At 40.5% G+C, this 25,139-nt stretch overlaps 1 protein-coding gene across 1 annotated transcript; it reads right to left on the bottom strand.

Moving 5' to 3' along the window:
* Positions 1-1,189: 1,189 nt before the first annotated feature.
* Positions 1,190-25,139, bottom strand: LOC139456036 (NACHT domain- and WD repeat-containing protein 1-like). Its single transcript, XM_071237547.1, has 26 exons — positions 24,773-25,139; positions 23,967-24,169; positions 23,588-23,703; positions 22,761-22,972; positions 22,504-22,632; positions 22,037-22,165; positions 21,720-21,931; positions 21,367-21,509; positions 20,783-20,891; positions 18,665-18,877; positions 18,234-18,558; positions 17,547-17,849; positions 16,983-17,199; positions 15,609-15,934; positions 14,185-14,547; positions 13,366-13,620; positions 12,718-12,852; positions 11,707-11,938; positions 11,238-11,355; positions 10,871-11,039; positions 8,677-8,789; positions 7,407-7,656; positions 2,972-3,133; positions 2,287-2,450; positions 1,825-1,987; positions 1,190-1,350 (listed from the first exon to the last, which is right to left on the bottom strand). Exons 1-26 carry the CDS (start codon positions 25,137-25,139, stop codon positions 1,190-1,192), a joined length of 5,289 nt encoding a protein of 1,762 aa, XP_071093648.1.

The raw sequence follows: 25,139 nt of genomic DNA, 5'->3' as shown, positions 1-25,139 counted from the left end.
TAGACGGCGACAACACTTTTCATGTAAACAAAATTTGTTTTGAAAGAGGTGACATATTTACATCATAGTCAAATTTGTGAAATGGTACGAAGCTTGGCTTTGAGTGTATCGCATAAGCATTATTAAGATTTATTGAGATATATATTGTGCAAAATCAATATAGTTGATTTCAATGGTTCCATTAATTCTCTTGTAAAACATCTGCTTCAAGTAACTATCATTGCTAAACTATAACAGGTGGCACACTCATCATTGCCACTGGTCCAGACACGATAGTGAAGGGACCGCTGTCTAACTGGACTATGATGACTGCTGTGTACTACAACTATCAGTCATTGAAGCACCATCAAGGGCTCAGGAAAGGAGGTTCGCTGAAGCTGCAATAATCACCCATACCTCGCCAAGGTTATGTCATCGGTTTTGCGTCTTCAAAACGTATTATTTATGAAAATGTAACACACATCAACAGGTTTTAGTCAAGGGTTTTATTCCTGAGTAAAATGTAAAATAATATGTATCACAGGCTTTCTTGTTGAGCATGATGATGAATGTATAACTGAACCCAAGCCATTCACAAATGAAATAAACCGACTAAAGGTTCTAATTTCAGGGAGCAGTATACAGATTACAGTGTACAAAATTAAATGCCTGATTAATTGTCAGTTTCTAGTTTATATAAAATACACACTTCCGTCAAATTGTCACATGTATGTAAACTCATAGTTATTACTGTCTTGTTCTAGTATATAAACAGAACCTATGATAGCAGCTGAACTATAAACTAATTGAAATAATCAATCACAGAACTAATGGATCACAAATATGAAATGAAAACTCAATGATTTCACTTGCTTCTGATGTCAAAGGATATTTCCATTTTCTCTGTGTTGTCCAAATAGTGGATTCTCACATTCACAAACAATAACCTATTGTTATTCATTTTCAAAGGAATCTTACAATAATGGGAAACGTGATATCGATAATTCTGATCTTATTAACATAATATGAACTCCCACCAACTGACACACACACAAAATGAAACATGGTTTGTAATACATGTATTGCAGTATTTGGATTGGAACTATTTTAGATTATAAAGTGCTTGTCCGAAGTTGGAAGGTAAGATATTCAGGCTGACGTTGGTTTGTCTGACTGGATTTTCCGCTTCGTCCCATATATCACCTGCACATCAGAAGTCAGAGTCAGTCCATGGAGAGGTAGAAGACATATAGCTGGAGTCATCGCCGTCATCATCGATGTCACTTTCTACCTCGTCGATGTCTTTGTCAAGGTCATCCGGATCTTCATCCTTATCTGTGTCCATTTCCAGTCGTAGTTTTAATTGAATCGCTGTGTATATTTAATCATAAATTTTAGCAATATGTATGGTATTGAAACTATAAATGTAAATATGTAATGTATGTAAATATTTGACAAATGTTGTTTACTGTGCAATTCTGTCACAATAACAAAAGTGTTTATATTCTTCCAAATATATGCATAAGGGGGTGTAAATTTTATATATTTGACTCCTTCCTCTTTAATACTACTCTTTGACACTTAGAAGACTATTATCATATAATACAATCAAACTTCTTGTAGATCTGGGTTAGTTGGGAATGGCATTGCCACGTCGAAGACCAAGGTTCGATTCCACACATTGGTCCCCGCTGTTAAATTGCTGGAATATTGCTAAAGTGGCGTCAAACCATATCCACTCTCTTGTATAACTGACTGATATGTTCGCTGTGCATTCCATAAAAAACAAAGGGTGTATGGCAACTGCAGTGTCCGAGTTAATATAACATTGTGTGCCACACTTACTGTCAGGTCCATAGATGTCAGGGAAACTGGATAAAGGTTTGAATGCTTTCCTGGCTTGGTCATCTTCAGGCCCTCCCACCAGACTCCACACGGCTGGCTTTCTAAATTCTTTGAAGTAACCTACCACATGGAAGCCATCTTCGGTGAGAACTAAATCTCGCATCTATAAGAAATTACATAAGGCCATATCATAATTTAAATTTTTCAACATTGCCTTGAAGGGTGAACAAATCAGAAGAGAAAAGACGTTTCTTCTTCAGTGAACATTTCATTTTCAATAACCATTGTAAACGATAGAGGTGAGATCATGACATACTTCATACTATAGGTGCATTCGTATATTTTGATATCCAGACATTTGGCACCTAGCACATTGCGTTACAGGAGTATACCATATTCTTCTCGTATAATGTTGAACTCGATGATTGGTGTTAATAAACATATAACAGGATGATAACTAACGTCATAATCCGGTGAAAAGGTGGCTATGGTCTCAAATGTGGTCCTGTCAATCATCTTGAACACATTGTCTTCACTATAGGTGCCATGGGACATGAAGTAAGGCCCAGCTTTGACTACTGAAAGCTCAGCACTGAGGTGTCCGTCAATTCTTTTTTTCACTTCTCCTGTTGAAGTAATAAAGAAACAACATAGGTACATACTTGTCATACTCCAGGATTGTATTCCTATTTCTAGTACAATACCCAATCTTTATTTTTAAAAACTACTCAAAAGAAGTTAAGGATCACCTGATTCTTTCATATTACTATAGTTAATCTCTCATGTCATGGCGGATTAACTTTACCATTATGAAAGAATCGGGTGATCCTTAACTTCTTTTGAGTAGTATATATGCTAGTTTTCAGTACATATTACTGTTATATCAAGCAAGTATGATATCATAATGCCAGGCCTAAAATAAACAAGTATTGTAAACGGGAGATACGATATTAACCACTGTTAAAAAGCTATGTCAATTTGGTATGTGAATCATTAAATTAACGCTCGAATTTGAACTTTTTTTTACAAATCCAGTATATTCAACTTTGTTGTAAGAGCACATGCAAGCAGAAAGCAGACTGTGTGAACCTCAGTGTGTTTTTTAAAGGACATCATGCAGACGGGTGTATATTCAAGACTAACCTACCTGTATGTAGATCGAACACTCGAATGAAGGCATCATTATGATTGGAGACGATTGTCCTGTTATCAAGCAGTTGGAAAACATCTACGCTGGTGTCGCCGTTGCCACCATCCTTCTCGTATTTAAGGTTGTATTCATAATCTACTAATTCCCTGTGGATACAGTCTGAAAATAGTCCACAAACACACATATGAAATAGTGAGTGAGTGAGTATGGTTTTACGCCGCTTTTAGCAATATTCCAGCAATATCACGGCGGGGGACCCCAGAAATGGGCTTCACACATTGTACCCATGTCGGGAATCGAACCCGGGTCTTCGGCGTGACGAGCCAACACTTTAACCACTAGGCTACCCGACCGCCCCTATGAAATAGAGCTTTAACAAGAGGAGTAGTGAAGGCTGAAGTGAAGGTACGAGGGCAGGTCAAAAAGTTCTAAGCCTGACTAACTTTCAACTATGGGCCATAACAAAGTGAACTAGTCAATAGAGTACATTGTTTGAGTAGATCATTGGAAGTGCATTTGGTCTGTTGAGACCGCATTTATATTAGTGACAGCCAGTTGGAAGTGATAGTGGTATAAATGGACACAGAAATGGAAAAGAACGAGTACCAATCAGTAATCATTTTTTTACTGTAGAGAAAAGTAGTCCCCTAGAAATTCATGACCAATTATCGCAAATGTATGTGGATAAGTGTCCTTTCCACTGTTAAACGTTGGGCAGCTATGCTTAAGGCTGGGGGGAATAAGCCTTAATGATGACCCTAGATCTCTCAACTTCAATAAATAAAGAATCAATCAAGGAGATAGAAAAAACGTATACTGTCAGATAGAAGTATTACCATGGCTGAAATGGATGAAGACTTAGGTATAAGCCATGGATCCATTGAAACTTTTAATCCTGAACATTTACAGGTGAATGAGATATCTGCTCGTTGTGTGCAAACGTTTCTAAATTGTGATCTTAAGCAAAAGAGAACTGACATTGCCAGAAAAACATAATAGAGCTAATTGAGGAGGATTTCGTCAAATTCAAAAAGGGGGATTAGTAATGGCTAATTAAACATAGGTCTACCACTATGACCCCGAGTTAAAACGTCAGCCCATGGAATGGCACCATTCCACTAATCTGGCACCAAAGAAATTCAAGTCATGACCATTGTATTCGGGGATGCAAAGGTGTGATCCATGTTGATTACTTAGAAAGTCAAAAGACAATCGCCGGTGCCTACTATGCTGATTTATCATTGCTGACTGCTGGACTGCTGCAGTTTTACTACTTTATGACAATTTCTCTACTCACAATTCTCTACTCGCAAAGGTTGCTGTGTGACAATGTGGGTTCAAAGAGCTTCCTCACCCTCCATACTCGCAAGACCTGGCACCAAGTGATCTCCCTTTGTTTCCTTAACTGAAAGAATACCTTCGTGGAAGGCGGCGCTATGACGACAACGATGACCTCAAACGACAACGATGACGTCAAAGCTGCCGTGAATTGTTGGGTGGCTTCCGAAAACCTCTTCCTTATTGGAATTGAAATGCTTCACAAGCGATATGAGAAGTATATTGAAAAGCAGGGAGATTATGTTGATAAAAACAAAACAAAACACTTTCACAATTGTCGGTTTTGTTTGTTGGGCTTCGAACGTTTTGAAAAGCCCTTGTAACGTCCTACACAGACAGACTTTATGTGTATAAAAGCCAACTGGCCCATTGTAAAAAAATATATTAAATCACATATATCATATACAGAGTTACCTACTTAATACGTACTGCTGTTGAGAACACGTGCATTGGAAATTTCACAAATGTGGAACGATTCAGTTTTGGATAATGAGTTCACCCACACACATGCACAAAAGTTAAGCTCCACCCACCATATTTGTGAGCTGTTACTTTTGGCACTTAATGATGACTATTATAACGAGATGTACAATTGTTATAAGCCGTATATGTAAACCACATGTGATGCAAAAGTTGTCCCAAAGCAGTTTATCTTGTGTTCCAAAAGAATATGAGCAGAAAGGAATTTTACCGAAGACCAGAAATTGAAGGATTAGAAAACATTGAAAAACTTTTTTTGTCATGTAACTGTCATGATATCAGCAGACCATATCAGGTGTCACATAGACACCCTAGGGAGTGCAGAGTCTATTGCAAGACAGACCACAGACATTGACCACAGCTTCAACCCTACGCCTCATACTCATTACAAGTCGTTGAATGCTTCTCTGAGGCATACGGATCCATTCTACATGAAGTGCGGCTTCAAGTCCAGCGAGATTTTGAACTGGGGGATCACGATGTCTGATTTTCCGGCCAAGAATGTCCCAGAGATGTTCAATCGGATTAAGATCCGGACTACAGGCCGGCCAAGGAAGAGTGGCAATAGCTTCTTGACGCAAATAAGCCAAAACTGCCCGAGATCTGTGTGGTCTAGCATTGTCGTCCATATAAATAGGTCTTGTCTGAAGAGGATGGTTGTCAAAATGAGGGACTACCACTGGACGAAGAACGGCATCTTGGTATTGTTGGCCATTCCGGTTTCAACGAATTGTCACCAGCGGAAGTTTGCATCCGAAGGAAACACAACCCCATATCATGACAGACCCCCCGCCAAAACGAGTGTTACGTTGCCTCCAAACACGTATTCGACCATCAATAGTTCGTAGCAGCATTTGACACTCGTCAGACCAATGGATCCTTCTCCAGTTGGCCAAGTTCCATCGACTACGGGCAAGACAGCATATCAGACGATTCCGCATGTGCCTCTCAGTCAGTTGAGGACGTTCTACTGGTCTTCTCGGGTTATAACCAGCCGCTCTGAGGCGACGCCTTACGGTCATCGTCGAGAGTCTCTGATGGGTAATCCACTGCAGTCATAAATCTGTTGAAGTGACAAATGGATTTCGCCTGACTATCCTGAAAAGACGTCTATCCTCTCTGTTAGGGGTCTTTCTTGGTCTACCAGACCTATGCCTGTCATTGACATCATTGGTTTGACAATCAAACGAGTGATACCACTGTGATGACGACCCATTTGTCTTGCAATGGCCCTGCATGACATGCCAGCATTTTTCATGCCTATCACTCGCCAATTTGGGTTCATGAAACTATGGAAGCCTAATTCAGTCATACATCATCATATTTCATATTTCTGATTCCCACACGTGAAATCAAGAGACTGTGAATATGGTGGCGCTTAACTTTTGCGCATGTGTATATTTCAGGTTGCTACACAATTAGTTGGTGTTTTCAGATTTGGGTACCAGGACACGTGTGATATATGTTTCTTACCGACAATCTATTACCTACATCTGGTCATGAATGACTAATCGCTATGACCAGGTACATCCAGAATCAAATGAACAAACTTGTGAATTAAATCTGACAACTGTGTGCTCTGCAGAAAGGTGAGCCAACTTCTCGTCAAGATTGTTGAAGATCTCTGATGTTTTACGCACAGAGCGAACCTTCTCACCCAAATCATCAAAGTTAACATTTTTCACCAGTAAATGCACAACAGGCGAGAGCCTAAAATTCATGATCGTCCCCGTGGAGAAACGAGTTGGAGAGAGTACAGGGTAAACTCACCCACACCCCCATCCCACAACCAGGAAACCAGCCATAGTGTATGAAACATAAATACTCTCATTCTTCATTGACTTCATTCTCATCTGAAATTTCCTGGGAGATCTTGTTGGCCATAGAAATAGCCACATAAACATATGTGGAATTCCTTCTTGATGTGTTTCAGTGCTCTCTGAAGTTCTAGCCCTGCATTATGGTTACCAACAAGCTTGTCAACGCTTGGAAATATGAGACTGTTCTTGAACCTTTTGAAAGCGCGCCACATGACTCTTGCTCAAAAGCTGATTGATCAAGGTTACAACTTTGAAGGCCTCAGAAAAGCTTTCAAAACTTTTTATGGAAAGTTCCAAATTTGAAACATACGTGACAAAAATGATGTCCGATGCAATTGACATTCCATTGCATGTGTTTATGATGGGTGCCATTGGTGGGGCAGGATACTCACACCTTTTCGCGAGCACGTGGTATCGCCTCTGTTTGGTAGTGATTCCTAAACACATGCTCATGATATAGTTGGAATCATAAAATCGACTCTGATTTCGGCAGAGACTTCTTATGAATATGGATAGGGGCACTTTTATCTATTATACCTAGAGCAATGAAAATCCAACATCTTGATCTAGGATTTGACTGTAGTGGTGCCAAAGTTTGAGCCCACGTTCTCTTTATAGTATGTTTAGCCTATGTCCTAATTACTGGTATTGTGACATCAGTCAAGCATAAATAGGAACAGTGCCAGACGGATGAAAATATCTTCCTCGTTGTTAGAAATGTAGGCCTCTCTCCAGTCACTCTTTGTAACATATGTTAAAAATAGGGAATTATTTTCTTCTGACATTGTACTTACTTTTCTGTATGTCCAAGCATAGTGGAATATAGTCAATTCTGCTACCTTCAGCTGCCTTTTGGGGACGTGTCTGTTTTGGGCATACGAAATAGGCATCGTCGTTGGTGACAACAGCGTCGTTGATGTAAATGTCATCGGTTTTGAGTTGTTCAGGGTTGATTTCATGCAAACATTTCCTTGTCAGAATGTCAAACACGTAACAAGGCCCGCCATTCGTAGTCGCCACTAGGACTGTGCCCTTCTCGCTAGCCTGCAAGAGAACACGGAACAAACACAATGACCACAATCCTCAATAGGGATATATTGTCCTTCATTTAGATAACTGAGACGATGCAAAAGCCCGATGGTGCGGGATGCTATAGCCAATTTTGACCAGTGCCATGTGGTCTTGTGTCATTTTGGCTACACTTTGCACGTGTTTGTGATGGGTACCATCCGTGGGACAAGACACGCTCACCTTTCGCGAGCATCTGGTATCATTACTGTTTGATAGTGATTCACAAACACATGCACATGATACAGTCGGAATCGTACAATATTTTCAACACACACACACACACACAGACACACACAGACACACAGACACACACAGACACACACACACACACACACACACACACACACACACACACACACACACACACATAAACACACATATAAACATACTAGTGGAATGATATATCTCCTTACCTTATACTAATCAAACACAAAGAGCACCGTGTATTAGCACTGAGTAAATCACTTCTGTAATAACAGTAAACGTAGTTTTCCTAAAAACAGCACACAATTTATATGTTTACTCTGTTAACTGGCATTAAGGAAGTTCAAAGGTAATAAAATAATTGAACCAACAACAGCTCACTAATTGGTATGAGGAGAAGGTGTCAACAAGCTTGACACGAATGGGTAGAACTTTTGACCATAGCAGTGATAACTCACCGGACTCCTATTGTGTAATTCCTATTCTTTGACTGACATTGTTAGATACTTGTTACAACTGCGGCTCAATAAACCGTGTTTGTGTTTATATTCAAGTTGGTATTTCCGCCATTCAAAGTGTGCAGTGAGGCCGTCTTATTGTTGGAGACATAAATGCGAAGTCAATTAATGCGAGCAAAGACCACTCGCATTTTTCGCATTTCATTCACGCTCGCGTTAATTTCAAGATTTACAGTATTCATATATACTTAAAAGCAACAAATACAGGAATGCATATATACAGGAACTCATGACGAAGCTGTGATATTGCTGACTGTAAACATTCATTCACCTTCAGGTCATCAAATTTCTTTGTGTTATTTGCCTCCATTACGGCCAGTGTCTTTCCAGTTGTAAGATCATACAGCTTGATTCCCTTGCGCCCTCGTGTGGGACATGCAACTTCTGGAAAAGGAGGGAGTAATGAAAAAGGGATTAGCATTGCACTTCGCTGAACTAACACAGTGGGAGACTAACTAAACCAAACAAGCATGCACCACCCTCCATCAGTGGTCCCTTCATGTATTTTTCCAAGCAATTTTGCCTTTTACACGAAATGGAATCTGTTTTGATGGATAATAAAGACTAGTTCTTCTCCTGCAATGACGTTTTATATCTATATACTGGACCGCAAAAGAAACATCACCCCAAGTAACATTGCATGCAAGTTGTCATTTAAATATCTGGGTACTTCTTGTCAAAGTTTCTAAAATTTAACATTACCTTGTCCGGAAAAAATGAAATTTGATGATAAAAAAACAAAGTAGATGACAGTAAAACCGATCGCCCAAACGCATCACGGCAACGGCCATGGTAACCCGATGCAGGTGAGTTCCGTGCAAATTGAAATGCACATGCGTTCTCCCACTTCTTGCCCTATAAAAATCCCTCCAGGTTGGATAACATTCATTCGTTATTGAATTGCTACCACATGCCAAGATTGACAAGAAATCAGCGACACAAGCCCTAGGACGATTGCAAGCTGGACAAACCGCCCGGCAAGTAGCCAATGCATTTCAAGTCCATATACAAGCTCCAGCAACGGTACCAGACCACCAACACTACAGGTTAGTGCAGACACCGTGGGTCGACGATTGACGAGCAGACACCTCCACTGTAACAGGTCACACCGAGGACCCATTCTGACAACACGTCATCGCCATCGTCATCTTCTCAGATGAGAGCAGTTACTGTATCTTAACAGCAGATGACAGAGAGAGAGAGAGAGAGAGAGAGAGAGAGAGAGAGAGAGAGAAAGAGTCTGGAACGTTATTCGGATGCTTGTGTTGTTGAGAGAGACTCGCGGGGTAGTCCGAGCATCATGGTGTGGGGTGGAATTGGTCTTGCACAGAGGGTCGGCCTTGTGGTCTTCCAGAACATCGGTCCTGGGAGAAGTATAGGTGTCACAGCAGCTCGGTACATTGATCAAGTCTTGAGACCACACGCCATACCTCATTTGGCACGTCGCCGCAACCACGAGTTTCAGCATGATAACGCCCGTGCCCACACTGCGAGAGCAGCAAGAGACTTTCTCCACCATGATAGCATCAGAACCATGCAGTGGCCTGCCCTCAGTCCCGATTTAAATCCCATTGAGCATCTGTGGGACGAGATCTAAAGACGGCCGAATGATGTCCGACCAAGGCCGACAACTGCATCTAAACTGCATCAGGCGTTCCTCAGAGTGTGGGCTCAAGTGCCTATGGCCTTCATCAACCGCCTCATCCATTCCATGTATCGACGTTGCAAGGCAGTCATCAATGCACATGGCGGACACACGAGATACTGACTTTGTCATTGTCTCAGAGACTAGTGTTGTGTTTCACTTTAAGAACATTTGACACTTTAATTTCAACCTTGATGATCAGTTTTGCCAAGTGTCATCTTTTTAATATGTCTCAAAGTATGTTTACAGTGCTTGGACAAATGAGGTTTTTCATATACCTACGCATGTTGACGTTTCTTTTACGGTTCAGTATTCATTATGGTGTTATCTCTTATACCATTGTACAAAGCGATATGTAATACTCAAAAGTAACTGTGATGAGAATAATTGATAACGTAACAATTATCACGCTGAGCTTGTACAGAATGTTCACTCATCTAATATAACAAACAACGTATCGAGGCAGACGATGATAGCTAGATGACATTTTATTGGCACAGGCACATTTAACATGTGGTGGCCAGTCGTGTAGGGCGTCACAATTCGATGTGCAGAAGTTGCGTCAGTTTGACGTGACAGAAACCTATGACCATGGGACAGAATCCTCATTCACACTAATTATCTATCAGCTTTATCAAGCTGACGCCAGGATATAACTGAAATGCTGTTCACATTGGCTTTGGAACAAACTCCTTCACTTTCAAACTTCTGTTCATCTCTATTGGAAAATGTAACTAACCAGATATTTCATCATTAAAGGTCATGAAATGCAAGGCGTAATGTAATATTTTCGATCATTTTATCATATTTTGAAACAAACCTTTCTTGTCTGCTACTAGAGTGAAATCTGAACTTTGTTCAGACAGTTTCCCTTCGAATGTTTTCAGGAGAGTTCCCGATGACAAGTCTACAATCTTCAATCGTCTTTTAACTTGTACTAGGACTTGCACGCTGTCTTCAAGAGGGATAATTGTTGACGGCGTGTGGTCCTGAAAACAACCAGTCAATTGGAATTTCATTTCAGTTATTAACGTGCACAAACAACCTGCTAAATGATAATTTAAAGGTGATAAAATAACAAAAGTCATTCTTATATTTTTTGGAAAAGAAGGTCCCGCGTTCCTTTATTCCCTTATCCAAAATCCCTCTCACGATAAAAATGAAATAATGGCTATTGGTGTACTCACGACTTTGATGTGTCTGACTACCTTCTTAAGTGGCAGGTCGTAAACTTGGAGGTATTTCGTCGGGGATCGACTGGCTTTCAGCAGAACATAGCGTGGGTTTGGAAGGGTCATCAAACGCCTTAAAAATACACCAATTGTGAAATTGTTGTGGGCTTTTTCAGGGAGTGCATGGATAAATTGTGCAAATCGTTTCGGATCCACAAACTTTTCCGGTTTCCGTCAGAAGGTTGCTGCTTACTCATCGTTTTGTCTATACCTTGTCGACTCGTACGCAACCGAATAATAGTTTTGGTGTGAAATGGACACATAGCATACATATGTCGTGCTTTTATACACACTATATTATCAATAATAGTTTTTTCCAAATGGTTTCAAGGAAAACAAGTTAGTTCGTCCCCAATGCTTCTCAATAGAGGGCATGGCTCGACCTGTTAGCCTGACAAGGAAGTAATGTGTTTCGTGACCATACTTGATTTCTATGGGCTTTGCTTTCTTTTCCTCCTCCTTTGCATCTGTGTGCTCTTTCCCAGTATCAGCTTCATCATCGCCCACAAGGGACTTTGAGTCCACAATGTCTTCCTCGCTTTCTTGCCCGTCACTGTGAGACTTTGCCTCCCTGGTTAAATCCCAGATTCGAACCACCTTGTCATCGCTGTAGGACGCAGCTGTTGTCATGTCCTTCATCACCACATCGGTCATGCCAGATGACGATTAAACGACTAATTATAATCTGGAGCCTGTTTCATAGATCTTTTGAAAAAAATGTTTTTATCGAAGACACTACAAAAATTAGTGGATATTTAAACTCAAATGACATTCACCACTTTCAAATGATTATAAGGGAGGCACTTTGAATATGAACCAGGTTCCTGTGTTATAAGAAGATCTAAGTCGAGAGTAGCGAAGTTAAATTAATGTGCATTATGTAAATTCTATGAAGTTTGGACTGCCTTCTTGGTCTAGATGTAGAGCGTCCGCCCGGGTCCGGAGCGGAAGGTCCGGGATCGATTCCCGGCTGCGTCATACATAAAGACGTTAAAAGATGGTACTTGTTGTTACCCTGTCTGGCGCTCGGCATTAAGTGACTAAAACAAGGACTGGTCGGCTCGGAGTCAGTATACTGTGTCTGACTGGGGTATTCATGTTAAAACTGCGTCATAGTATCTACGTGTGCTGGTACTATCAATCGGCATCAGTCCGGACTAGTTAAAGCAGCCGCACACGCGCACGCACACACACACACACACACACACACACACACACACACGTACAAGTACGTCGTTATATAAGTGCAATAATCTTGGACGCGACGTTAAACCCAATTTCACCTCACTTTACTTTTGTACGAGACAAACCCTATCAAGTTGTAAAAGGGCACACAGGAAATGGTGTGTTTGTTTTGTCGTGAGGTTCACTGGAAACAGTTCTCAACATATTTCGGTCATCAGTAAAATGTGTAGAAACATAAATGAAACCTTACTTAGTCCTTGTTGAAGAACCGTAGACCTTTGTCCAGTGCGTAAGTCCCATAAAACACTGTGGTCACCGTTGGGAAAGTAGAGCGTTTTCCCATCTTTTGTAATTTTGAACTTCTCAGACGTGTCTCTGTCGTTACCTGTCAGAAAACAGTGGCAAAACGATCGAAATTCGAATACAGGGGATAGATCACTCATGTACACGTGCAAAAGTAATTTACTTTTGCAACGGAAGTCATTTCCTTTACATAACTATTCACAATTTTATCCTGTATGTGTGACAGAAGATGTTTTGACATGGTAACGTTTGAGGACGAGTGGTTGATAATATTGTTCTTCCTCCATGGCAAACCTGTGGATTTATTTCAATTAGTGAGTTGGTAAAGGATTTGGATTGTCAGACAGACATATAGACAAGGCTGACCCAAGAAGATCAGGGGTAGAATAGGTCTTCAGCAAGCCGTGCTTGTCGTAAAAGGCGACTAATGGGATCGGGTGGTCAGGCTCGCTGACTTGGTATCCCAACTGCGTGGATAGAAGCTCATCATTTTCGTGTCTTATCCAGATTATTTATAGCTGGAATATTGCTGAGAAAACAAACAAAGCTACTTTTCTGCTCAGTAAGCAAAATAGCACAGTGAACATATACCTACCTGGATAGACACATTCCTGCTCCATTGTATCTGTGATGTATACTTGAAGGTCGTTTTTATACATTTCTGAAAGGTAGAGTCGGTGTCCGCTGAGAGAAAGAACAAGAGCTTCAATAGTGTATTGTTCATCATTACCATCTTCATCTTTGAATTTCTCGAAGATCTTTTTCTTTCGAATGAATTGTGATGTCTCTATATCAAGAACAAATATCCAGTGCTGGTGACTATCTGTTACTGCCATATACCGTGGGCTTCCTGGTGTAAAAGAAAAGCACATTCTTTAACAAGGGGATTAACTCTAAAGCACACTTCCTGTTACAATCTGACCACCACCGCACCCGATAGTTAACGAGCGTTTCAGTAATTTGCTTCCGCAGGCAATCATTACAAATAAACATACAACAATTCTTACACGCACGCACGCAGGCACGCAGGCACGCACGCACGCAGGCACGCAGGCACTCACTCACGCACGCACGCACGCACGCAGGAAGGCAGGCAGGCACTCACTCACTCACTCACTCACGCACGCACGCACGCACGCACGCTCTCACTCACTCACTCACTCACTCACGCACGCATACACACACGCACGCATACACACACACCACACACACCAATACATACAAAAATAATATATTTTATAATATAAGTTGTGGAAGTAGAAGTTGCTAAAGGCAATAGATTTCAGAATCAGTTTTCCAGACTCTATCCTTTCATATATCATCATCTTCGAGCTTTCACCCATACAACTAACACTATAATTACTTAAAAGTGAAATATTCACTCTTTTAAAATCTTTAGTTCAGAGATGCCTACCAGCGCAGAGAGAGTTGGTTGTCAGTTCCTGGTCATCTTCAAGCAGAGTACACACCACAGTTTCTAGGAGTGTCCCCGTGTCGGCAGCATAAAGTGACACTGACTTTTCGTGAAAGGTTCCAATGATACTGTTCCCCTTTCCTCCCACACAGAACAGAAGTCCTCCTTCTTCTGTGTGTATGTCGTACAGCAGGGCACCTGTTTTGAAGTCATAACCAAGTATATGTTCATCTGGGTGAACAATTATTACAGAGTCATCACAGCAGAGTAGGACCTTCTCCGGTTCTGCCCCAACATCATCCATTGACCGAACCAGTTTTCCACTGGCAACATCCCAGATTTTCACCGACCTGTCATAGGCACCTGGGAATTAGAAGATTAAGGGCACTGAAACCATTATGTCAACTAATGTCCAAAATGTCTCAGCAAGGCGCCTCCAACGCCGACATTGCCAGAAGTCTCCGCTGTTCCCGTGTTACCGTCAGGGATTTAATGTAACGTTTACGACAGACTGGTTTGACATCGGACAGGCCACGAAGCGGTCGACCACCCAGGACTACACCCGCTGAAGACCGTCACATCCGTGGTAACGCATTTAAGAAATCGGTGTATACAGACGACAGGGGGAACGTTTAGCGCCAAATTGTGTCCAACAAGTTTGAGCATATGGAGGCGGCTGGTTCTTATTCGGGGAAAACTGACTGCTCAGCCATATAGGGACGAATCTCTGCAACCAGTAGTGCAGCCATTTATTAAAAAACAACCGCGTGGTGTTCTATTTCAGCATGATAATGCTACCCCGCATACTGCAAGGCTGACAACCAACTGTCTGAACAACGTCAATATTCATGTCTTACACTAGCCCGCATGTTCCCCAGACATGAATCCGATTGAACCCATATGGGACCACCTTGACCGACAGTTGAGACCACGAACCGTTGCACCAACCACTTCCAGGAGTTGGAACAATTTCTGATTGACGAATGGCAGAGAACCACGTCTAACTTCATCCGTCGTCTAACGTAATCAATGCGTCGACGTTTTATGGCGTGTATTTAAGCCCAAGGTGGACACACACGTTATTAACTAGACATTAGACACGCCCTCACTGCTTTAAAAGCTTTTTCTCACAATTGTCGTAGTGTGAATTTTATAGTTTTTGACCCCACGTGTCTTTGCGTCTTCGTCAGACCGGACGTTTATCATTGAATGAAATGGATTTTTCTGTACCTGATGATAATTAAATACTCTAATGAATTATATACATATTGATTTTCTACATGCGTTTATATTTATTTTGTAACTCAAAAATTGTGTAAAATTTCTTTTGGACATCAGTTTATCAGGATGAATACCATCAGTCTTTGTACATCAAACGGATTTTATGGCGTTTTGATATGACATAAATTATTAAATGTACTCACATGTCACAATAAAGTTTGAGTCATTGGTCATATCAATTCCATACACTTCATTTTTGTGCCCAGCAAGACAGTTCACCAGCTGTCCACCGGGTTCTGTGAGGACGGGTCTGTCAGGCTGAAGGAAGTAGTTTGGTGCATTCTTACAACCAGCTTGGAGATCCTCCAGGCCATCCCATTGTTTGATCCTGCCCAGCAGCTGAGACGGGAGCTCGTTAGGATAGGATACTAGAGCATCTTGGGACAACTGAAGACTCTCTCCCACAGTCTTTAGTTCATGGTCACCAGGGTACACATTTCTGGCCGCAATGAAGTCCTCAAGGATGGGCCTGGATTCATGGAGATATGATGCTGGGATTTCAAAATAATACTGACATTTTTACACTACGCATTGATTTTTAATATTACAACTGATGAGTGCTTATTTTTGGATTAGTTCGTGTTTTCTATGTCTTTGAGTGTAGCAACTGTCTCCATGATGTAGTGGACAGTGTCACACCAAAATACTTTAAAGATGGGTCCTTGTGAACCCGACAGACACTTGAGATTAAAGGGATAAAACAAGGACTAACTGGCTTGGAGGAAGATTATTGTGTCTAACTGGGATATCCATATTTAACTGCTGCATTGCATCTCAATGAGCTCACAAGTCCTGACTAGAACAATGTTCATGATCCAGACGACCAGTTGTCAGTCTCCATCTTTGGTAGAAACCTGTAAGAGTGAGTGAGTGAGTGAGTTGGGTTTGACGCCGCTTTTAACATTATTGCTGTTATATCACGGGGTGTCAGCTTAATGTGGGAGGAAATCCCGAAGTGATGCAGGTCTCACACGTTTACCACTTCGGTGAAACCCACGAGCACGAGTATGGTGCTGACAACCCTAGAAATGTAATCGGGGCGAACCGGGATTCGAACCCACAAGGGACGCAACTCTGCACAGCGAATCGCGGCGCCTTAGATGAGTGGGCCACCCGTGCCCCCTTTGGTGACTAAGGGGTCGGTAGAGGGTAGTCTAGTGGTTAAAGCGTTTGCTCGTCACATTGGGTACAATATGTGAAGCCTATTTCTGGTGTTGTCTGCAATGATATTGATGGAATACTGCGAAATGCGGTGTAAAACCATACTCACTCACTCAGTGTTTTTATGTGTATTGGCGATAAGTTGCCTCACTCTCAACGAGTGGGTTCGAATCCCGGACGGTATAATAGAATTTGTACTTAACACAGAATGAGTGAGTTAGGACTCTACGTCACATCGGCAATATTGCAGCCACACAGAAAGTATAACATAGCCAAACACAGTATATAAGTGAAATAATCTTGCACACGAAGTAAAAACGCGAGTTCATCTCACTTTTGAGTGTAATTCTTCTTACCTTAAACCTGATGCTTGTAGTTTTGACAAGAGGAAAGTAAAGTTCAACAAACACTCTTGCTTCAACAGACACAGCTGCTTTGCTTCTGTCCTCTGGTAAGGCAGGTTGTTCAGTTTCCTCAAATTATAACCAGTCTTGAATTTGTCAGGCTGTGTTGCAGCCCTACGATCAGCAGTTTCTGTGTTACCCTTCTTGTCCAAGTATGCTTTTGCTCTACCTGAGGTTTAACATAACCAACATAAATATAAAGGCCACCTCCAGAGAATAATCAGTCACAGTTTGAAACAGATACCATTGGTGTAAAAGCAAAATATTAGTGGAAATTACATGTACTGATTTTTGAAAATCAGTGGAGACACCAGAAACAGACATATACAAACAGAAATAGAAAGGTATCTCGACATCTATTCATTTCAGTTGATTGAAAATATTAATTAACATATTATATATTATTTATTAACTATTATTTTGATCTGATATTATTTGATTTAGGTGTCAGAATTAAAAATCACAACGGGAAAGACAAATATATGAGGTATGTATCGCTTGTGTCCAAACACTCACCATTTGCCCAAGTTCCAGCAAAGAAATCAGCTAAAGCTCCATGCAATACTTGGTTCAATTGAGGATCAGTGCAGTATCTGTCTGTGGCAGCCTCAATGAACTGTCTGTGATACCAGAAGAAGACTCTCACGCCATCAGCCCCTCTGTCCACCAAGTACTGACCCAGGTCTGCCTTCAGCCTGACCAGGAGAAGAGGCGGAAGTCGCCTGACAGAGGGAGTCCAGTACATGTACACGTCATTGAGTACGTCATCGTCACATGACAGGATGTCCTCCAACTCACTTTCCGTCAGGCCTGTTTTACCTGAAGAAGAAATAATAACAACAAGTCATATATGAGTTCAAAATGAATCTTTCTATCTCAACCCAATAATGGATATGTGATTTACCTCATTAATCAAGCTTTTATAAATGCTGACATATATAAAATCGTAAAGTAGAACATGAAAATATCTTTTTCAAACGAGAAAAACATCGGTTATGAAAAGACCACAGTGTGCCATCTTTATGAATTTAGATCAAGAGGTAGAAGTGGTGTGGTATCAAAAAGCTTGGGTATGGTGCTCACATACAAAGATTCAAAATCAGGTCGAACATGGTTTGAGAACCGACAATCAGAGTATTTTGACACAACTAAGTGACACAACCCTGCACCAGAATGTAACACGAACTAACGCAAAGTACTTACTCAATGTGAGATAGGCTAGCGCTCTTGACACCAAGATTTTTCCATGTAGTCCTTCAACTCTGGAAAACAGGGCATTGATACTTCCTCGAATAGATGTGTGGAGAGTTGTCTCCGACAGGGATGCAAAGGACGACCAACGACATGCCTCATCAAATGACAGTTTCAGGAACAAAGGGAGTGGACACTTCTGGAAAGCCCCAAGGACGACTTGCCTCTGTTGTTCAGTCAGATCACGATGACTTACATTTAACCATTTGGTTAGTATGCCCTCAACGTCTTTGTCTGCGAGTTGCGGAACTTCCAGGAAACTTTCGGAATACATTTCCTGAAAGAGAATATGATGAATGCAAACTGTACCACATATATCATAAAGCAGGTGTTTGGTGTTGATATTTACTCTATAATTCCTCTTTGAAACACAATGTATTTACCTGTAATCGAGGAAAGGTCTCATACTGCGGTTCCGGTAATGTGGACAAGATCATCTTCACATTGTCAGGGAGTTGTTTAGGAAGCCAGAACAGTTGCCGAGCGCCCCCAGATGGGTCAAACTGATCAAGTGAGTCAAGTAGAAGAACCAAAGGCTCGTCTCTGGTGGCCATATTAAGAGCCGTGTGGAATATTTTTGCCAGTTCCTTTATATCCTTGAATAGAAAAGAACAGAAAATAAGTCGAAGGTTGAATATAATTAATTTGTGTTACGGCTTTCAACGTTTGCTGCACATATATGGATTACTGTGATATACCAACAAATTGTGTGTCTTTATAAAAGGTGTATTCGCTAGCAAAACTACTTCATATTGTACTTTTTTTCTCAATTGCAGATATTTCAACAATACTTAGGAAAAAGACAATGCTTTGAAGTAGATACATAGATGATAATTCATATGATATTTCACGAGACACATGGAGTTGTCTACCAGAAAATTAAATTATTTCATTACAAATGTAAAACCTTGAAATGTAAAATATCCCTACCTAGCACAAAAGGAATGGTTCACCACCCCATGCATTTGCGACTTAAAAGGTAGTTTCATGTTAGCAAAATGTTAAAGAATGTAAACAAAAGTACAATTATGAAGTGTTATGTTCACTGCTGTGAAATATCACTCCTTATCCACTCGACTACACTTTGAAGAAGAGACACTCACTCACCACATTACCCTATAAAGAAGAGACATATGTTTAGCAATTACACTACCCCATGAACAAGCGACACACCTTTACACAATGGGCTACCAAATGAAGAAGAGACACATCTTTACACAATAGGCTACCCAATGAAGAAGAGACAAATCTTTACCACAATACTACACTTTGAAGAAGAGACACATACTTACAAACTAGGCTACCAAATGAGGAAGAGACACCTCTTTACCACAATACTACGCTTTGAAGAAGAGACACATCTTTACTAACTACACAACCCTATGAAGAAGAGACACGTCTTTACACAATAGGCTACCCAATGAAGAAGAGACACATCTTTACCACAATACTACACTTTGAAGAAGAGACACATACTTACAAACTAGGCTACCCAATGAGGAAGAGACACCTCTTTACCACAATACTACGCTTTGAAGAAGAGACACATCTTTACTAACTACACAACCCTATGAAGAAGAGACACGTCTTTACACAATAGGCTACCCAATGAAGAAGAGACACATCTTTACCACAATACTACACTTTGAAGAAGAGACACATACTTACCAACTAGGCTAGCCAATGAGGAAGAGACAAATCTTTACCACAATACTACGCTTTGAAGAAGAGACACATCTTTACTAACTACACTACCCTATGAAGAAGAGACACGTCTTTACTAACTACACTACTCTATGAAGAAGAGACACGTCTTTACTAACTACACTACCCTATGAAGAAGAGACACATACTTACAAACTAGGCTACCCAATGAGGAAGAGACACATCTTTACCACAATACTACACTTTGAAGAAGAGACACATCTTTACTAACTACACTACCCAATGAAGAAGAGACACGTCTTTACCAACTACACTACCCTATGAAGAAGAGACACGTCTTTACTCACTACACTACCCTATGAAGAAGACACATGTATCCACTAGACTACACTTTAAAGACGTGACACACCCACACAAGAGAGGAGTAATCTTTTCCTAATACGGCATTCTTAAAAAAATCAAAGTGTAAGACATATTTTCATTCACTTAAATAACTTTTGAAACATTGTAGTAGTACGACGCTTGAGTGCCATATTATTTGAGGTAATGTTCCTTTATAAGCAAACACTCGCACATCAGGAAACGTCAAATAGACTGCAATAGATTTATATGTATGGAGCCTATAAAAGGTATTTACATAGTTATCAAATTGTGACGCAAACTTCATCAAATTGGTTTGTCGCAAGGATAACACTATCCATTCTATGATAAACATATCTACCCACTATGGCACACTTGGAAGATTCAAATATGTAACACCTTGGCTACACTATCAAGAAGAGAAACAAATCTGAAACAACTTGGCTACACTATGGAGAGGAGACATCGATTCTTACAGCAGGCAGCTCTTGGTCAATGTCTTCACCATAAATCCTCCATATCTGTGACGTCACACTCGACAACAATGCACCAATGGTTGAGCTGTCTGGAGTAGTTCCAATGAACCTGATGAGTTGGAAGATAAACATGAGTAACAATTCTGATTTTTATGTTCAAGTAAAAACAATGCCCGGTTCATTTTAAGTTTTTCCGTTTTTCAAGCATAAAAAGTCCAAGGGCACATTAAAGAGCAAGTAAACTCAACATAGCAACTATGCAGATTTTATTACTTTAGGGCTTATTTAATCACAGAAGCTTGGCCAAATTTTAAGTTGAAGAACGGAAACCTTGGTGAACAATCCGCCACTGGGTGTTAAAACGTGTTCCTGCGCAGTCTGTGAAATTTGCCTGAACTGACTTAATGTATCTAAGAAAATAGATATTTGCAACAAAATTGCATTCATTATTTTCACTTTACTTGTCCTTTAAAGGTAACAATTTCTGGTTCATAAATACAAGGAATGTTCTCAAATGACAGAAATAATATATGCCAATACAAGGTAATGCCTTAATTATCCTCAGTTGAACGAAGTTATTATACCTTATGACCACTCCAGCCTTGCTGTTGAAGCTTTGTAAGGCTAATGTCGCTGCCATGGCAACAATGGATGTCTTCCCAGAGCCTGAAGGTCCGTGCACAATGAAAGGAGTTCTAGAAGTTCCTTGAAGATATCGCGTTATAAGCTAAAATTAAAGACAGATGTGTTGAAAAAGGGATGCATAGTTGTCTGAGACTGAAGGAAAGGTGCGACGTAAAAGTGACAATCCCTTGAACATTTAATAGTTTAAAAATTGGTGTATTGCAGATTCACATTGCCATCATCATCGTTATAGCTTATCACCACAATGTTTTGTTGCGAGGAAATAAAAAACGAATAAAGCAACGCAGCTTACGTCTAGCGTTTCCTGTCGTCCATGAAAGGCTTTGCATTTAGCCTGACAAAAGACTGTGTGTTCGACAATCTCTCCATACAAAGGGTTGGCCAAGTCTGTTCTCTTCCTTTCCTCGATGGCCTGCATCACTTTCTTTGAAATCTCCTCCGTGAAATCCTGACAAAGCTGTTTGATGTAGTCCTCGTGTCTTTCACTCATTGTGGGATCCACCCCTTTTGACAATAAACAAAGAAATATATATATGTGTGTGTCTTCCCACAATATTCAAATAAGTTTCCCCCAATTCAATATACATAATAACTGAGCACGATACTCACCATTGTGTGTCCATTCGATGTTGTATGTTTTGTGATTCTCAGATGGCAACAAGATCGGAAGTCTTTTGTCCCGTAGATCAGCCAAGAGATCCTGAGATTCGTTGAGTCTCTCCTCAGAACCAAGGCATTCTATAATAATGACAATTGTCATATATCATATTATGTTCTTATGATGACCCTAGTGTACACAAATGTTGACTGTGTAATTATCTTGACATTGTAGTTTCATAACAAGGGAGAAACCACCTTCGTGGTAACAATTCCCTTATATAATTATTGTTGCATTATAGTATATAACATGTGTCAGATGTTGAGGATATTAAACAAGAATTGTTGTTGAATATTCTTTAATAACACTGGTAAGTACTGAGCTATTGATTTTGTTCTTTGTAGCAAACGATTGTTTTTGTAAATTGACAATATTTCATCACAAGTAACAAATTGACAGTTTTCAAAGAAAGTTCTACCCTTATATCTGCTGAGAATGTAGCCTGGTTCCTGTTTATCTATGGCATCAATGTGTCGGTGAAACCACAAACAGCTGGACAACCTATCTTCAGACTCCACTATCCCTCGTGTGATTTCTGCCTCTGTCACTGTAATCAACACAAGGCCAATCTAAGTAAGACCTGGATGCATCAAATGCATCATCAATAGCATTGCTTCAATGTAACAATCATTATCAAGACAAAAGCCATAAAGAGTTCAAGTCAGTGTTGCATACCAGACATGACGTAACGATGTGCTGCCTTTGGATCAAGTGTCTCATTTGCTGCTTTCACAAGGGCTTTCTGCATGATTGCATTCTGATCATACCAAGCTGTTTTCGCAGACTTCCGTTTGTCCTCATTCTCATTTCGGAAGTCTGGTAGAATGGAGCTGATTGGTTGAAGAAAATAGGTCGGGGGCACGGCATTGTCATCTCTCTTGAACCAGCTGATGTTAAGCAGAGATAGGAATGTTTATACTGCTCAATTATTCATAACAAATATCATTAAACCAGATACATTCTTGATATATATTTGAACGAGAGGCAACTAAATATAATAAAAGGTCGATGTCACGGCATTACCATATCTTATAAAACAAATGAAGAAACAGGAACATGATGCATTTCCTAATTACACAAATTAATATTGCGATTTTTGAAAATCATCACATTTCCTTTACATATTTCCTTTCCAAACGTTGAAATATAATTCGCGTAATATCCCTATGTATGAGCAAATTGAGGTGTTCAACGTGTGTTTTGAAATGTTTGTGTTAATATTTTTTCGTGAGGCCGCCTGCGTGATCTTATGGATAGGACTATCCGGAAAGAATGGTGGTTAACGGCACAGGATACAGTGTACTGTGTCTGAGTGGGGTAATTCATGTTAAACTGCAGTATTGTATCTCAGAGGGCTAGCACTATAAAACAAACATTAGCAGCCACACATGCACACACACACACCGGTGCATGCACGCCACTATATAAGTGCCATATTCTTGAACGTGACCTTAAACCCTATTTCACCTCACGAGCTATATTTCCCGTGGGTATGTACATACGTTTTAAGAAGCGTTAATGCTTCTTCCTCTTCCACAGCAGCAAACAGTTTGTCAAATTCAGTTGCTTCGATTTTGTTTGGAAAGTCTCGGTAACCATACTTGTGACTTAAAAATGTCTGGAAAAGGAAATATAAGAAATAATAATTATAATAAAGAGATTTAAACGACTGTGAAAGACCGGCATTGATATCTTGTCAATAAAAGAAACATTCCATGAACAAACTGACTGTTCGCTCTACTCCTGTTAAACTGACTAGGTAATACATAAGGATGGCATCTACATATCACTGCACAGGAAGTGAGTTGAACATGAATTAATTTGAGAAGAACGTACTCTGCAAACAGCACACACTACGCAATAAGAAGCTTGATCACTTACAACAAAACTAGGCCCGGTAGACAATTTCTTGCAGAGATCAATTTCTCTCAGACAAAGTTCTGTCCCCATGTGGTCGTCCGTGGCCTCATCCGTGATGCCCCATCTCATGTCCACCACCTGGAACTCATACCCCTGCTGCTGACACACCTCTTTCAGGGCGGGGTACGCACTCTCCATCAGGGCGTTCCGCTCGTGCCAGGTGTCTACACAGGAACAGATACACAAGGGCATTAATGAGAATATACTTTACTCATACATGTCACAACAGCTATAGTGTAAGAAACATACTACGCCAGAGAATTTAAAATATAGCCATGAAGTCACTCCTTTGTATCAACTGTCGATTATCTGTAACGAATTGAGAGTCTACTGATCTACCGTCTGCAATGCAAATTTTAAGCTCATGCATTAATTCCAAGCACGTGCATTATGAATGTATTGGCAACAACGATCAAATCGTCATAATGCACGTGAAGTGCGAATAAACGGGCAAATGCAGCACTGATAGCGAAAGAACGAAGTTCGAGATTCTCATGTAGTAAGAATGCAATGCATGAATTTTCCGTGCAGCCTACTTGTTTTGTGATTATTTCATTTCTTTATTGATTTATTTTAACTTTCAGTCTCTATTTTCATTCTGATTACGCAGTATTATTTTTACATTAATGTTGTATTTTAAGTCAAATATCACATGCGCAGCTGGACATTCAATACAAATACTGATAGTCGGTAAATTTGTTGGCTCGTTCATCATTTGTAAGGAATATCTATTTACATAGACATTGAGTTGAAAAGCTGTAAGGTACCTGTAAATGTGCTGCTTGTGAAGATCCGGACAATTTTGGCTGTGGACGGACATTCCACTGTCACATTACCACGTATTACTTCATCGGTTGCTGATGTCTTCCCATGAGGCCTTGGGTGATCTCTGTGTCGATGACTGGTTCCAGGCCTCCCTGCATGTCTGCCATCTTGTCGTCGTGACTTCAGTTCAGATGTCTTTCTGCTAATGGTGCATCTAGTTTTGACCGCATCTTCAGTCCTGGATTCCACAGCAGTCTTCTCAGAGACAATATGCAACCTGGTTCCTTTTTCGTCCGGAGAAGCTTCATTCCCATTATCTTTAGGATGCTGAGTAGCCCTGGAGTGACGAAATAATAATCTGTTGTTCAT

This window comes from Haliotis cracherodii, unplaced genomic scaffold (genome assembly GCF_022045235.1).
Source record: "Haliotis cracherodii isolate W230 unplaced genomic scaffold, xgHalCrac1.p SCAF_11, whole genome shotgun sequence".
Classification (NCBI taxonomy): domain Eukaryota; kingdom Metazoa; phylum Mollusca; class Gastropoda; order Lepetellida; family Haliotidae; genus Haliotis; species Haliotis cracherodii.
This window is presented reverse-complemented; position numbering and strand designations above follow the sequence as displayed.

What these genes read in the sequence shown, in the direction of transcription:
- LOC139456036 (XM_071237547.1), bottom strand. Translation starts at nt 25,139, where the DNA reads ATGAACAACAGATTATTATTTCGTCACTCCAGGGCTACTCAGCATCCT. An exon ending in ACATCGTTACGTCATGTCTG is followed by an intron (nt 22,633 to 22,760) that starts GTATGCAACACT and finishes TGTTGATTACAG; the next exon opens with TGACAGAGGCAGAAATCACA. An exon ending in CTCAAACTTTATTGTGACAT is followed by an intron (nt 14,548 to 15,608) that starts GTGAGTACATTT and finishes TCTAATTCCCAG; the next exon opens with GTGCCTATGACAGGTCGGTG.